The sequence below is a fragment of the Pagrus major genome, chromosome 17 (genome assembly GCF_040436345.1).
Source record: "Pagrus major chromosome 17, Pma_NU_1.0".
In the NCBI taxonomy this organism is placed as follows: Eukaryota; Metazoa; Chordata; class Actinopteri; order Spariformes; family Sparidae; genus Pagrus; species Pagrus major.
This window is the reverse complement of record NC_133231.1, coordinates 15,238,946-15,252,712: the sequence shown is the minus strand read 5'-3', so window position 1 is coordinate 15,252,712 and position 13,767 is coordinate 15,238,946. Positions and strand designations below refer to the sequence as shown.

The following is a 13,767-nucleotide window of genomic DNA, read 5'->3' as shown; positions in this document are numbered from 1 at the left end:
TAAAAGATAAGAAATTCACAGCAACAATAGGATACTCACCTCTATATTCTCAGTGTTCTTGCTGTTTAACTTTACAAGCACACCACTAACATTGACCAGGACATGAAGTGCTGACTCCAGGTGTCCATCTGTTTGTATATGAACCTCAATGCCATCAAGGCCTTGCTTCTGTCCACACATGCCCACTAACTGGTACTGACAGGTGCCATGCAAATCATAGTCATGGTGGTCAAAGGTGACTATGTGATGACCCGTGTACATGCATGTCTGCCAGCGGTGCAGTACACAGCTTCTGACACCATCCTGAAGACCACAGTGTTCATCTGGGCCACAAGAATCTGAATGGCACAGCATCTGGTGGGTGTTGGGGTCACAAACGCACCATTCGGTGCATCCCTCATCAGCCCAGAAGGTCTGGTTGCTGTGGTAACGGTAACCATTGTGAGTGCAGCCACACTGGGACGAGGGGACACAGGTGTCGCCATCCAGGATGAACCCTGGGTCACACTGGCAGGTCTCCACACAAGCCAGCGTGCAGGGCCTTGAACCGAATGGGTCCTGACAGGTGGCGGGGCAGGCTGTGCCACAGAACTTATAATGGCTATTCAGTGGGCAGGACATGGCTTATAGGAGAGAGGGAGAGAAGGAGAATGATCAACAATATGGAGGAAGACTGCACACATCCTGACACTGTTTATGTGTTTTAATAGAAGCAGCTGTTGGGCTCTTTAAAGGGTAAATCCACCAATTTTACACATCAAAGTGTGTTTACAGGTCTTGAGTACTACTGTATATTTGAAAAAAGTAGTATAAAAAGCCATTTGTTGTTTCAGAGGAGGCTGCATGTAATCTGATAAACTGCCTCCAGTGAAGTCACTCAGAGGTCAAGTTGCATTGTGGGTAATAAAAGGCACAAGGTTTTGGAAAGTAGGAGAATTCGTGAGATAAAGTTGATTTCTCTGGTTCTGCTGTATCAGATCTGTATCAGATCATTTGTTTTAAAACTGTTATGAGTCCAGTGTTACAGGAGTTCAATGTAAGATCAGTTAACTGCTTTCCACAATGCAGTAGTACTCCAAGACCTGTGAACACTTTTGTGTGAAATTGGTGAAGTTACCCTTTAAGAGTAAGTGGAAATGGGGCTTATTAAAAAAAAGGTACATTTAGGATCTTTTTATGAATGTTTCAGTGTAGTTATGTGTGAAAGCACCAACAAATGTAAAGCAAGACAACTGTACACTAATAATGTATGTTAATTATAATAATACAAGTAATTTTCATTTGTAAGAGACATGTTAATTCACAAGTATTCAATTGATAGCCCAAATTAGCTTACGGCAGAAGGTGATGTTCCTCCACTCTCCGATTAGAATCTGAGCATTTTCGCAGGCAGCAGCGTAGGCCTCCAAGATCAGGCAGATGGCCTTCTGAGTGTCATTACTGGAGCACAGGTCAAATATGCTCACTGCTGTGGAGATTTTAGCGTAGCTAACAACCTCACGGCACAAGTAGAATGGATTTTGTGGCGACCAAATGTACTTATGCAGGGAGATCCACTGACTGGCCACATTTTTCTCCTGTAGCTGTTCAGTGGAGCAGCGTGGGCATGCATCCCCACAATCTGCTGTGCACAGAGCATCTGAATCAGGAACTCTCCAGCTCCAGCCAAAGGTGGTAGCATCGACAGCCTCGCCCTGTGGGGTCCTGAGGTCATCTTCTTCAATGCCATTATTATTCCCACACAAACCATGGACTTCTGTTGTATTAGAGAGACTGATCATGGCAATATGAGAGTGGTCATACTTGATTTGGATGCCTAGACTTGTATCCACAACGACAAACATGCCAGCCTGATGAATCTTCACAAGTCCAAACTGTAGAGTCACTGGTAGTGACCTTTTCTCGCCATTTACCTGTCAAGAGAGCAGAGTCACTTCGTATGCGTGTTTATAAATCAATTAAGGTTGCTTGGCATTGTGTAATAGAAAAATTAAATCACAGACTGACAGTAAAGGTAGGATGGTGATGTGACTATTGGCATCCCCAAATTTAAACTTACCTGAACGTAGCCTTTTCTGTAGATAGCAAAGCTGTCGTAAGCCACTCTGACATGAATAGCTTGCAGAGAGGAAGCCTTGTTGGTGGTCCTGTCTTTCTGTGCCCCGACCCAAAATGTCACATTCTTACTGGTCTCATTCAATATTTGGATCAGAGTGTAGGTACAGTTTCCTTGGAATTCAAACACCTTTCCATCAAATGTGTAGAAGTGGGTGCCTCCCAGTATCAAACATTGGGTTTGCTGAGGTTGGCTCTGGAGACCACACGTCTCTCCATTTTCACAGATTTTAGAATCATTAGGAGCTGAAATATAAAAAGGAAAAAGTATCAGATTAATGGCAGTTTAGAGAAAGATAGAGATCAGTCCTCAAAATAAAAACAACTGCTGTGAGTAATTAATGGATAAAGTTAATGAACAAATCGGCTTCTTTTGAGTTTTAAGTGCAAGTGTTCAGTAATCAAAGAAATAAAAAAAGAACTGCACTGTTTTGATGGCATCAAACATTAATACACATTGAATTATTTGTGTATTATTTGTGTGCCTCCACGAGGACAAGAAAAATCATAAGTGGTGCATTATTACTGATGATTGACAAGCAGTGCAATCACGCTCAAACCCACAGGCAAACAGGAGACTTAATGGACTATTCAAAGGGTGGAGGCTTTCACCTAATTTTGGGTCAAATAGGACTGTGAAAAACAGCTTTGTTTTTCTGTCTGGGCTGTTTTGCAACCTCATACATACCACAAAGTAACAACATCTGACCAGTAAGTGTTGCATGGTGTTGCTGAGTGAATGACAGTTAGCCTGTTTGGAAATGTCACCCAACCCAGCAGAACCAGCTGGGCTTACCTTTCCTTGCACAGCCCCAGGTATCGTTAAGGGTGCAGCTCTCTCCCTCGGGGCAAGAGGCTGGCTTACAGCACATGGTGGCAGTGGCAGAGCAGTTACAGCGCTCAGAGCATCCCTCAGCCCACGATATCTCCCCGATCTACAGAGAGAACAGTGAGTCACTGTTTGTGTGCGTTACCTAACTGTTCAGACCAAGCGAACAAACAGCAAAACACAAAAGGCCTAGGATTTTGTGATTACTCATGCACAAGGGCGTAGGTTTGGTCTCAGCTTTGGTAGTGACATTACCAGGGGTGGACTGGGACAAAAATTCAGCTCTGGCATTTTCTGTCCAGACCAGCCCACTATATTATCAGCGGACACCACGAAGAAGTCCACAAATCTCGTGGCGTCCTTTCTCACACATACTACAAAGGAGAGTCATATTCCTTGATAGCAGTTAACAAATAAAGCACGTAGCTATGAACTCAAGGACTAAAACTGACAGCTATAGCAATCAACCAATCAATCTTTGTTCATTATAGTGTCAAATCACAACAGAAGTTATGTTATGACCAGGGGTGGGACGAGACTAACGGGAAGAACCCAAAACCAGAGACGGGGTGGAGTTTTTCTCACATCATTACTTACATTTGCACAACAGTTGGTGCATTTCTCAAAACAATTAGTACAAACTGCAAAACCTTGTTGATAACCTGCAAAAGCATGTCACATGCTCAAAATAGAGGTCATTCCTCAAAACCAAGTATTCCTATCAATGAAAGTGTGTGTGTCATAAAAAAAAGTCCTGACACCATCATTTATGAACAAGGTAGTCAAATGGCTTTGTCGTGTTTTCATTAGGACACTTTACTAGTGTTTCCCAATGCAAAAAAGCCAGATCTTTGTGACCTGAAAATGCTCAAGACTATACACTAACACTATACACAGCCATTTGAAAACTACAGTAAAAGTAACACATTTACACACAAATTATACCTATTAGATAGTTATCACCTCAGTAAACAATAAATGAATTGAAAGATTACAATAAATTCAATGGTAAATATTGCAAATTAAATGTATTATTTGCTATAGGTTTACTTGTGTTTTGTATCTCTGTTTACAGCTCATCAGGCCACGTGAATGTTTACTGTTGCTATGGCAACAAGAGACCGCTGACGTTAGCATCTGTTAGCTAGCTTAGCTAAATCATCTGAACAATAATAACCCATAATATCACAATTCGGCGTATTTGAACAAAATCAACCACAACTACCAACAGTCACAGCCCTTTAACTCTGGGCTGATGTGCTGCCACATGTTAGATTGTCAAAGTTAGAAAATAAGGACTTCAGTCCCTGAGGAGCTACGTTAGCATTAGCGGCAGCTACGTTAGCATTAGCGGCAGCTGCATTCATCAGTATGTTAGTGAGGTCGCATCACATTCAATGTAAAAACGTTTTTTTACTTTGTTTTGGACATGTCTCAAACATTTAGCCGAGCCAGCCCCAGGCTGACGTTACTGACCCTGTCTGCCTCCACTCGCTCATCATCGTCAGGTCCTCCTCCCTCGTCTCCCGGCGCAGCAGCACCTGTGGCTGCTGGCGGGTCGGTGTCACTGGTCCCGGCACCAAAAAGCTCCGTCAACTTCGCACATTTAGCAGCCTCCACCTCCAGAGACTTCAACTTTTTAATCGCTGTTTCTCAGCTGTTTCTTCCTCTTATCCATTTCAAGTAGCGGACACAGTTTGGAAGATGCTCACTACTACCACTCACTAACGTTACTACTGGCTCAGCAGCAGACAAATATTGGTAGTGACTATTTTGCAATCCTCTAACATTGGTTGTGACATGTCACGACCATCTATATAGAAACCTACGCCCATGCTCATGCAACATGTACAGGTGAGGCATATGCACGTTTGGCAAAGACATTTATGAGTCATGAAATTAACAGTGCATGGAACAACTAGGGTACGTCACTTGTTGAGCGCGACTGTGGCAACATGTTTATAACTGAACCTTCAGTGGGATCACATGTTAATTTGTCATAGCAGCACACACCCTTATTGAACCAAACAGGTCAATCAGAAGTCAGACTAGAGTGCTTTTTCAGAGCAGATCACATGCTAAATATACAGTGTCAGTGGATTAAGAAAAATCTTACATTAAATGGCGTGATACAAGGAAAACTTTAATGCTAGTTGGTATTGATGCACAACAAGAGGCCTTAAAATAAAATATTGGCACCAGATGGAACGTTTAAGCCATTATGAAAAGCCCGATAAGATGACAAACTGCCAAAACTGCAAAAGAAGTTGTTTTCTTATTTTGCCCAGTAAATGTGCATATTTTGAAAAGCAGTGAATGTCTGTAACAGCAAGTTGGCCAACACATGGTCTTTGCAATTAGGTGGTAAAAAAAGGTGCATATATTGGAGTAAATTAGTTGGAAAATGTTGGATATTGGCAAAAATCTAATATCTTGTTAGTTGGTATAAGCTAAATAATGTGTAGCTACTCACCTCATAGTAGTGCCCATGGTAAAAGCAGCCACATTTCTCAGCTTTGACACAGCCATTTCCACTCTGCATGTAACCAGAGTCACATTGACATCCTTCATAACAGGCCCATGGGCAGGGGATATCGGATAAAATACCACAGGACTCAGGGCACGCACTGACGCATATATTGTAGTGAGAGTTTTCAGGGCATGAGAGCGCTGTGGGAGGGAGAAAAAGAAAGGGTTCATGTGCTGTACAGAGTCCGAGTAGCCTTACATCAATCTGGCAAGTTCACTGTAGAGAGCTTGCCAGAGTTCTACGAGTACAACAGAGGCACGTGTGCAGACCTGTATGAATTACATGCACTGGCATACCACAAAAGACTAATGAAGCAACACATGTATATGTAAGAATCAAGATTTATGATACTCACAGCACTTCTCACCCCTCCATGGTCTGACTTGAGCTCCTGCCTCCTGACATGCAAAAGTGTACTCCATCAAACTACTGCAAAACAAGTCTTCGTTCCCATTAGACATGCACAAGTCATTCACACAGTTCTGAAAGAAGGGCTCTGGGTCCACAGCGGAGTGGCATCCACTAAAGGATCCTGCAGGAGCAGGCATATTGCCACAGAGGTTATCTGATGCAAATTCAGCTGCCATGGTAGAGTTGCATGCTGAACAGCGATCGCATTCTTCAGAGCAGTTTGTTCCAGGTGGTGAAAGTGACCAGGAAGATGCAGAGATGGAAATATTATTTGGGAGACTGCCATTTGTGTGGTCATCTGTATGAACAGTGCTGATGTTTGCACACAAGCCACACATTTTTCTACGGGAGGCAGGGATCACTATTTGGATCAGGTGAGGCCCTCCATACGTGACAACAACCTCAGTGTCAACAACCACACGAGTCAACAAGCCAGAATGAAGTATTGCTATGTGATCCAGCTGGACAGGAAGACTCCACAAAACACCATCAATCTGGGAAAATAAAAATGTTAAGGTAAAATCAAGGCACACTAAACAGTTTGTGTTTGTAAATGTGCAAGTGCTTACCTTTACTTTCCCCAAATGCTCCATCTCCAGTGACATGTTCACTCCATGGACCCTGAAGTGCAGCTGTCCTTGCTGGATAATAACAGTGAGGTCAGTCTCTTCCTCATCACAACTCTGAGATAGAACATAACGGCAGTTTCCCATATTAAAGTCAAAGCTGTGTCCGTCATAGCTCCTGAAGTGTCTGCCACCCATGACTGTGCATCTAGCAGGTTGTGGTGCATGACATGCCCTCTGGCCATCCTGGATGGCACATTTTGTTCCATTTGGACACGTGTGGTTTGTACACTGTACTCTGTTGTGGCCTACACAAGCACAGTGCAGCTGACAGCGCTCGTCAGGGTAAAAGTTCTCATGGATTTTGTGGTAAACACCATTGTAAATGCAGCCACACTCAGAGTTGGGTACACACTCCCCATCACTGTGAAAAAACCCAGGTTTGCAGAAACAGCCTTCTTTGCATTTCACTGCCAGAGGACTTGTTTTTTCTACACAGTCAGACATGTGACTGGAGCACAGGTGGTATTCGCTGTTCGGTGGACAGGAGAGCTCTACAGAGAAAGAAAAAAAAAAAATCAATTAAAATATTCCTATTCTGTACACATTTAACATAAAACAACAATGACATTTCTCTGTGATTACTTACCACAAAAGTCAGAAGCTCTCCATGCATCCACTATAACTCCCATTTCTTGACATACAGCAACATAGCTGGACAGAATCAGACACAGGGTTGTCTGGTTACTGTAACAGAGGTCATGAACACAGTCATCATAGAAATCTTGTGGATCAACTGTTTTGTGGCAGCTCTGGAGCACTCCCTCTGTATCCAGTAGCCTTCCACAGAAATCCTTCCCCTGATAAAGAGCAATATCTTGAGAATAACAACCTGAGGTGTTCAAAGGCACATCCACACATTCATGTTCACTGCCGATTTGCCAGTGTCTAACAGCCTTGGAGAGATCAGATTCGTCGTCGGTTGTCAAATCATCTTCTGGATCAGCATTGAAGTTCCCGCACAGGCCACAGAGATTACCAGAGAAGATCCTTGGCATTTGAACAGTCAGAAGATCAGAGCGGTGTGTCACAACAACGCCAAAGTCGGTCTCTACACACTTTGAGAGTCCAGTCATGTAGAGCTTTACTTTGCCTCTGCTCAACGCAGATGGAAGATGCATTAGCAGGCCATTTACCTGAAACAAGAGGAGAGATGTCAACACCGCAAGTGGAGCACACATTAGTATCTCTAGATGGACTACTGGAAATAAATTAACCTACCATTATCTTGTTACTCCAATCATTTGAGATCTCAATGTAATAACCAGAAACCACAATTTTAACATGCCGAAAGGAAACATTTGTAGCATCTCTAATCTGGTTCTGAACCTCCACACTGAAGTCTTCTAGGTCCCCCCAGCTGGGACAGTGAGAAGTGAGTAGGTAGGTACAGTTGCCATAGACATCAAAGTTACGCCCATCAAAGGTGGTATAATGAGGATCTCCTTTGGCTATGCACAGCCCAGGCCCATCCAAGTGGCAGCCGAGGACTCCATTCAGCAGCTTGCACACTTTACCATCCTGGCAATGAGACGGAGCACACATGACCGTCTTGGAGTTAGGCTGGCAGACACATTTTTTCTGGCACTGTTCGTCGACCCAGAAATTCTCCTTGGGGAGATAGTAGGAACCTTGGTGGAGGCAACCACACTTGCTATGTGGGACACACTTGCCACCACTCAGCAGATACCCTCTGTTGCATTGGCATGATTCCACACAGGGCTTGGAGCAATTATGATGGGCCTCCGGGTTACTGCAGGTGGCAGGGCAGGCAGAACCACAGATCTCAAAGCGGCTGTTCATTGGACATGCCATAGCTGTGAAAGGAGCAACAAAATCTTCATCACAGTACAGGTGAACATTTTTTCATGCACTGGCCAATGAGATGTTGGGCTGTTTCTCTTCAATAAACACATCTTCTTTCAGACTAGTGGAAATCAAATGTCAAAAATACACATTTAGGTTGTTTATTTTAGTTCAGTTTTCCGAACTAAAATAAACAAAACAGTTTTTTTCCCCTCATCTCAAAGCCATATGTTAATGTTAGTGGATATTTTTTCCCCAGGGCGAAAAGGTGTATTTAAAAGGAGACATATTATGCTCATTTTCAGGTTCATACTTTTATTTTGGGTTGCTACTAGAATAGGTCTAAAACAAATAAACACATCAGTTTCCTCACACTGTCAAGTGCTGTAGCACTGTATTCCCCCATCTGTATGAAATGCTCTTTGGGAAAGAGGGGCCCCTGGTCAGCTCACACATGCCTGACCCAGCACCGCTAACAACAACAACAACAACAGAGTAGCGGTGCCAAATCAAATCTTTATGTGCCAAACTAGCTGCTAGCCATAAGTTATGCAAATGTCTGTCATGGTGATGTAATGTGATGTCACAAAGTCACAGAATTAAAAGGAAAAAACGACTAGGAGTTTCAGGAGCAGTGTGGGAGAGAGAAGCTTCTGTTGGTGCAGACTGTGACCTTTAAAGATCTTTTACATGCACAAGAACGTTTATTAAAATGCAGGGAAAAAAAGCATTATAGGTCTCCTTTAAAGGCCATTTTTTCAAAATGAGTTTTCCCCCTCTTCACTTCTCCACTTCACTAACCTTACATACAAACTTTGCAGTTATGTTCCTGTCTATTTTCCTTTGACTTTAATATGTCAACATAATGAAATAAAATGAACACCCGATTCACCTGTAGTGTCTCCCCTTAAAATAAATAGATAAATAAATGTTAAACTCACAGCACTTGGCGATGGTTCTCCAGTTTTGCACTCTAGCCCCGACCCTCTGGCACATGTTGGCATAGGCCGTCAATATCTTGCACACAGAAGATGCAGCATCGTTAACACATAGGTTGTTTTCACAACTACGAACAAATGGCTCAGGATCAATGTATGTGTGACAATCTGCAAAAGGTCCAGTACTCCTCTGCAGTAGAGTGCACCCATTCATGAAAGAGCTGCCTTTAATGCCAGGAAAAGATTTGATTTGGCTTTGAGTGCACACTGGGCACGAGACACCATAACCGCCGCAATCCTCAATACAGGAGTTTGCGTCAGTGTTCACTACCCATGGGAGGGTAAAATCCACAGTCTGGGTCTCATCAGTGCCATTAGAGGTAATTACATCATTTGAAGAGCTGTGATTAGCATTTCCACACAAACCGCACAGGACTCCAAGCAGCTCTGGGCCAGCGTCAACCTGGAGATGGTGCTTCCAGTCGTACTTCAGAGCCAGGCCGATGTCTGTGTCTAAGACGACGCTGGAGCCACTTGGATAAAAGTTCAGAGACCCATTTCCCAGGGTGAGGGGCAGGTTCCTCTTCTGTCCATTAATCTATGAGTTTAAATGCAAGAACAGACATGAGTGCTTAACAGCAACAAAAAGTGTATATTTAGTGCAAGTAAGTTCAGTACACTCACCCTAACATGATTTTTGTCTCCTTTAACTATGGAGATACTGAAGCCCTGGATGCTTATCTGCACCATGTGGATGGTGGAGACGCTGGTACTGTTCAAATATGCTCTTGCTATATTAATCTGCAGTGGAACAGAAGCATTTAAGCCTGGACAGGTAGTTTGAACTAAAGTGTAGTTACAGTTTCCCTGTAGGACAAAATCTCTTCCATCAAATGTGCGGTAATAAGAGTCACCCCATGCAGAGCACATTTTAGTTTTCAAAGAACAGAGTGGTTTCCCATCTTTGATGGAGCACTTCCGTTTGTGACCACACTGCAAGTCTTCACAAGAAGCTGAAACCGAAAGGGACGTTAATTATTCATCTGAATGTAAATGTTACACAAATTAACAGTCAAAATGTCATTCAGGAAGCCACAGTACATACTTTTCTCACACAGTGCTGGATATATTTGTCTGTTCATGGTGCTCAGATAGTATCCCACATTTGTGTCTGTGTGAGGAGAACTGGGCTCTGCATTATCAGGCAGCTGAGTAAAGTTTTGGGAGAATTCAACGCCAGACACTGTCTGAGTGCTGTCATCCTGCTGCTCACTCATATCACCTGAATCAAACATAGGTACAGTCTGACAGATATCATCAACAGATAACAGTACTGTTAGTGCTGAAGGACACGTTGCATTGTCATGTCCAAAATAAACAAGCTGAAGAGGACTGTCACTGGTAATGTGGATTTTATCTGAGGTCTCAAGTGGGATGACCTTCATTATGCCACCAAGAAGAGATGCATTCTTTCGCCCGGTGCTGGTCGTGATGTCCACTTCAGATTTAATAGCAGTTGTTGCCAACAGGAAACTGGAACTCATTCTTGTGTTTACCAAGGGAGGGATAATGTAATCAAAACTCCAGTGAGAGGCTGGTTTCAGCTGAGCAAATCCATACAAGCAGTGCCCAGGTGTGTGTTTGGAGCAGGTAAAACCCACCACGACACAAACAGCTTCTTGGGAGGTTAACTCCGAGCCAGAGAGGCTGGAGTTGCTTTGGAGGTAAACACTCTGCAGCACCCCTATATGCAACTTCAGGACACTACCTCTGAGGTACATATTGCCTTTAAAGATCACGTCACCTGAGAGGAAGATATCCACTGATGTGTTGTGGTCTGAGCTCGTGATCACCATCTGGCTGACAACAGTTTGGTTAGAGAAGTGAGGAGTAACAGGATAGTAGTGGGTCCCCCAGGAGGACACATCATGAAGGAGGCTGTGGTCACAACCTGTATGGGTACAGAATGAGGCGAGGGCCGTAACGGGCCATAGAGACGTCACACTGAGGAGGAAGGAGGAGTTACCGCTGGTCATTCTCACAGACATAGGCAGGTGAATCGTCTTTAACTGGTTAGCAGCGAGGAAAAAGTGCTGCATAAAGCCGCTTTCCAGAACCTGCACAGTGACTGAGGTCCAAACATCAGTAGCTGTGATGGTTACTTGATGGCTAACATTCGCTGTTGGGTCATTATGAGGGGGAAACATCATCAGAAACTTCCTACCAGGCCTGGCCCCAGACAGGCCTGCAGAGGAGAGAGAATACAAAATTGAGTTACACTTATTATTCAATATAAAACGTTTCAATACTCTCCCACAGGAAATGTGCATCCAGAGCGAACAATAACACGATTTACAAACAAAGATGGACTACTCTGACAGCAGTTGATGATTTTATGACAGCAAACACCACCCTGGCACGGAGGCGATTACATCTATTCACTGAGCATTGAGCAAGTTTCCCAGTGTGCACAGCAGGCCTGCTTGTGTAACATATGAGTGGTGGTGTCAGATTTCAAGCAAGCTCAGCAGCCAATGAAGCGCATAGTTCCTGGTTCTTGTGTGAGTACACCTGAGTTAGCGTGCACCCTCGCTCCATGATAACAAGGATCTTGACGTTGGAGCAACAACATACCAGCAGTGTGGTGAGGCAACTCTGAACGACACCTTTTTTAAAACGTGAGTTCACCTTTCAGACAATATCTTGAACTTTAAATTAGTATGTGGTTACTTAGAACTACTGCATTATTTCTTTCATGTTTGCTAACTTTTAGCACAAGCTTATATTGTGTGTGGAGTGTCATTGCAAATGGTAGTAGAAATAAATAGAAAACAAAAGCAAAGGGGTTGATATTCTTTAACGTATAGCAAAAGAGCTGGGACAAAAAAAAAAAAATCCCAAATTAAAGTTGGTGTGGTGGGATTTATTGACTTCTATTCACCTCCCAAAGCAGAGAAAAGACAGCTAAAGATTTCTCAACAAAGCAATTACCTGACCGTAATTCCCTCCAACTGTGCAGAGATTAGTATCTTTTGTTGTTACGCGGGCTGGGACATAACCACACCCCATTCATCACTCAAAACTAGACAAATACAACTTCTCAGGGTACACAGCAGAACTGTTGAGACTTGAGTGTTGCAGGTGAAAGAGGAATAACCCAATGCTAATGCAAGACTGCAGCAAATATTGAGAGTAAGGGTGATACTGGTAAAAATGGATGTAGCTGAGTGAAGAAACTGGAAAACTAGTTGGTTTACACTGTGATGTTGTGCACATGACCTTTGGAACTTGTTAAATTGCAGCACACCACCTACAAAACAGAAATCTGTCACATATTAGTGATGGAATGAAATCAAGTACGATTTGGACGCACTTGTACTTGACCATTTCCATTTGCTGCTACTTTACACTTCACTATCTGAGGAAAATACAGTACTTTTTACTCCCCACATCAATTTTATAACTTAAGTTACTAGTTACTTTGCAGATTACAAGCTGCATCAGTCAAGGTGGTTAATTTTTTATTTATTTTTTTTGAATGACAATCGGAAAAAATACTATGAGCAGACTAATTAGTCGACTCATGATATACAGTGTATACATAGATGTTAATATAGCCTACTGTATGTATAATTTACTGTTACCTGTACTTTTCACACAATATGTATCAGATAGGCCTACTTTAAGACTTTTATTCAAGGTGCCACTATTCGTAAGATTGACTTCACTTTTACCAGAGTAATATATGAATAAGATTGGGGATCAGGGCCGATAATCAGGGCCGACATTCAGCATTTTCTGATTATCGTGTGTGATTTTTTCTGTCACATTGCCGATAAAATAAACTCATTTAAAAATGTGCTACTTTGGCTCTGACGTAACATCCTCTCACACGGTATCCCACTAGACTATGAACAGGGAATAATCTGAATCTGCAAAGTAACTAGTAACTAAATGTAGTGGAGAGGAAGTATAAAGTAGTAATGGAAATAGTCAAAAACACCTGCAAGTTGTATTTGAGCACAGTTCTTAAGTCAATTTTACTTTGGTTTATTCCATCACTGGTTGTTCGAAATTTCAACACAAAGGTTTTCATTTATACTGCAAATAAGTATCGGTCCCAAATATCAAATGTCATCGGTATCAACCCTGAAAAAAGCCATATTGGTCAACCCTTAAGTATGACTTTTGGGTACTTGAGATAATGCAGCCACTTACCAACTCCCAAGAGAAACAACTGGAGCAGCAGGACAAACTGCATTTTGGTGCAGAGACAAGAAAACTTACATGAATGGAACAACTATAGCAAAACTGATTTTGAAGCTACTTGCACTAAACTTAGTGACGTGCTGGCAGCACGCTGCCAGAGAAACGTGTTGAGATGATCTGTTGGCACACCTGTTCTTGATGACATGTCAATCAGCACCTGTGGACTTCATCACTCGTCGACTAATTAGGCTGCACCTGCCAGCTGTTCTACATTATCAGATTTGAACGCTCACTTTTATTTTT

At 42.8% G+C, this 13,767-nt stretch overlaps 1 protein-coding gene across 1 annotated transcript in view; it reads right to left on the bottom strand.

The window, feature by feature from the left end:
- The window catches only part of fcgbp (Fc gamma binding protein), a 42,532-nt gene extending 28,928 nt beyond the window's left edge, over positions 1-13,604 (bottom strand). Inside the window, exons 1-13 of the mRNA XM_073485454.1 lie at positions 13,474-13,604; positions 10,361-11,500; positions 9,940-10,268; positions 9,259-9,853; positions 7,733-8,328; positions 7,101-7,647; positions 6,455-7,005; positions 5,830-6,379; positions 5,418-5,614; positions 2,912-3,050; positions 2,060-2,361; positions 1,337-1,913; positions 40-623 (exon numbers count right to left, since the gene is read on the bottom strand). Of these exons, the coding sequence (XP_073341555.1) occupies positions 40-623; positions 1,337-1,913; positions 2,060-2,361; positions 2,912-3,050; positions 5,418-5,614; positions 5,830-6,379; positions 6,455-7,005; positions 7,101-7,647; positions 7,733-8,328; positions 9,259-9,853; positions 9,940-10,268; positions 10,361-11,500; positions 13,474-13,516 (6,150 nt within the window). The 5' untranslated portion in view covers positions 13,517-13,604. The remainder of the gene's footprint in view (positions 1-39; positions 624-1,336; positions 1,914-2,059; positions 2,362-2,911; positions 3,051-5,417; positions 5,615-5,829; positions 6,380-6,454; positions 7,006-7,100; positions 7,648-7,732; positions 8,329-9,258; positions 9,854-9,939; positions 10,269-10,360; positions 11,501-13,473) is intronic.
- Positions 13,605-13,767: the final 163 nt, after the last annotated feature.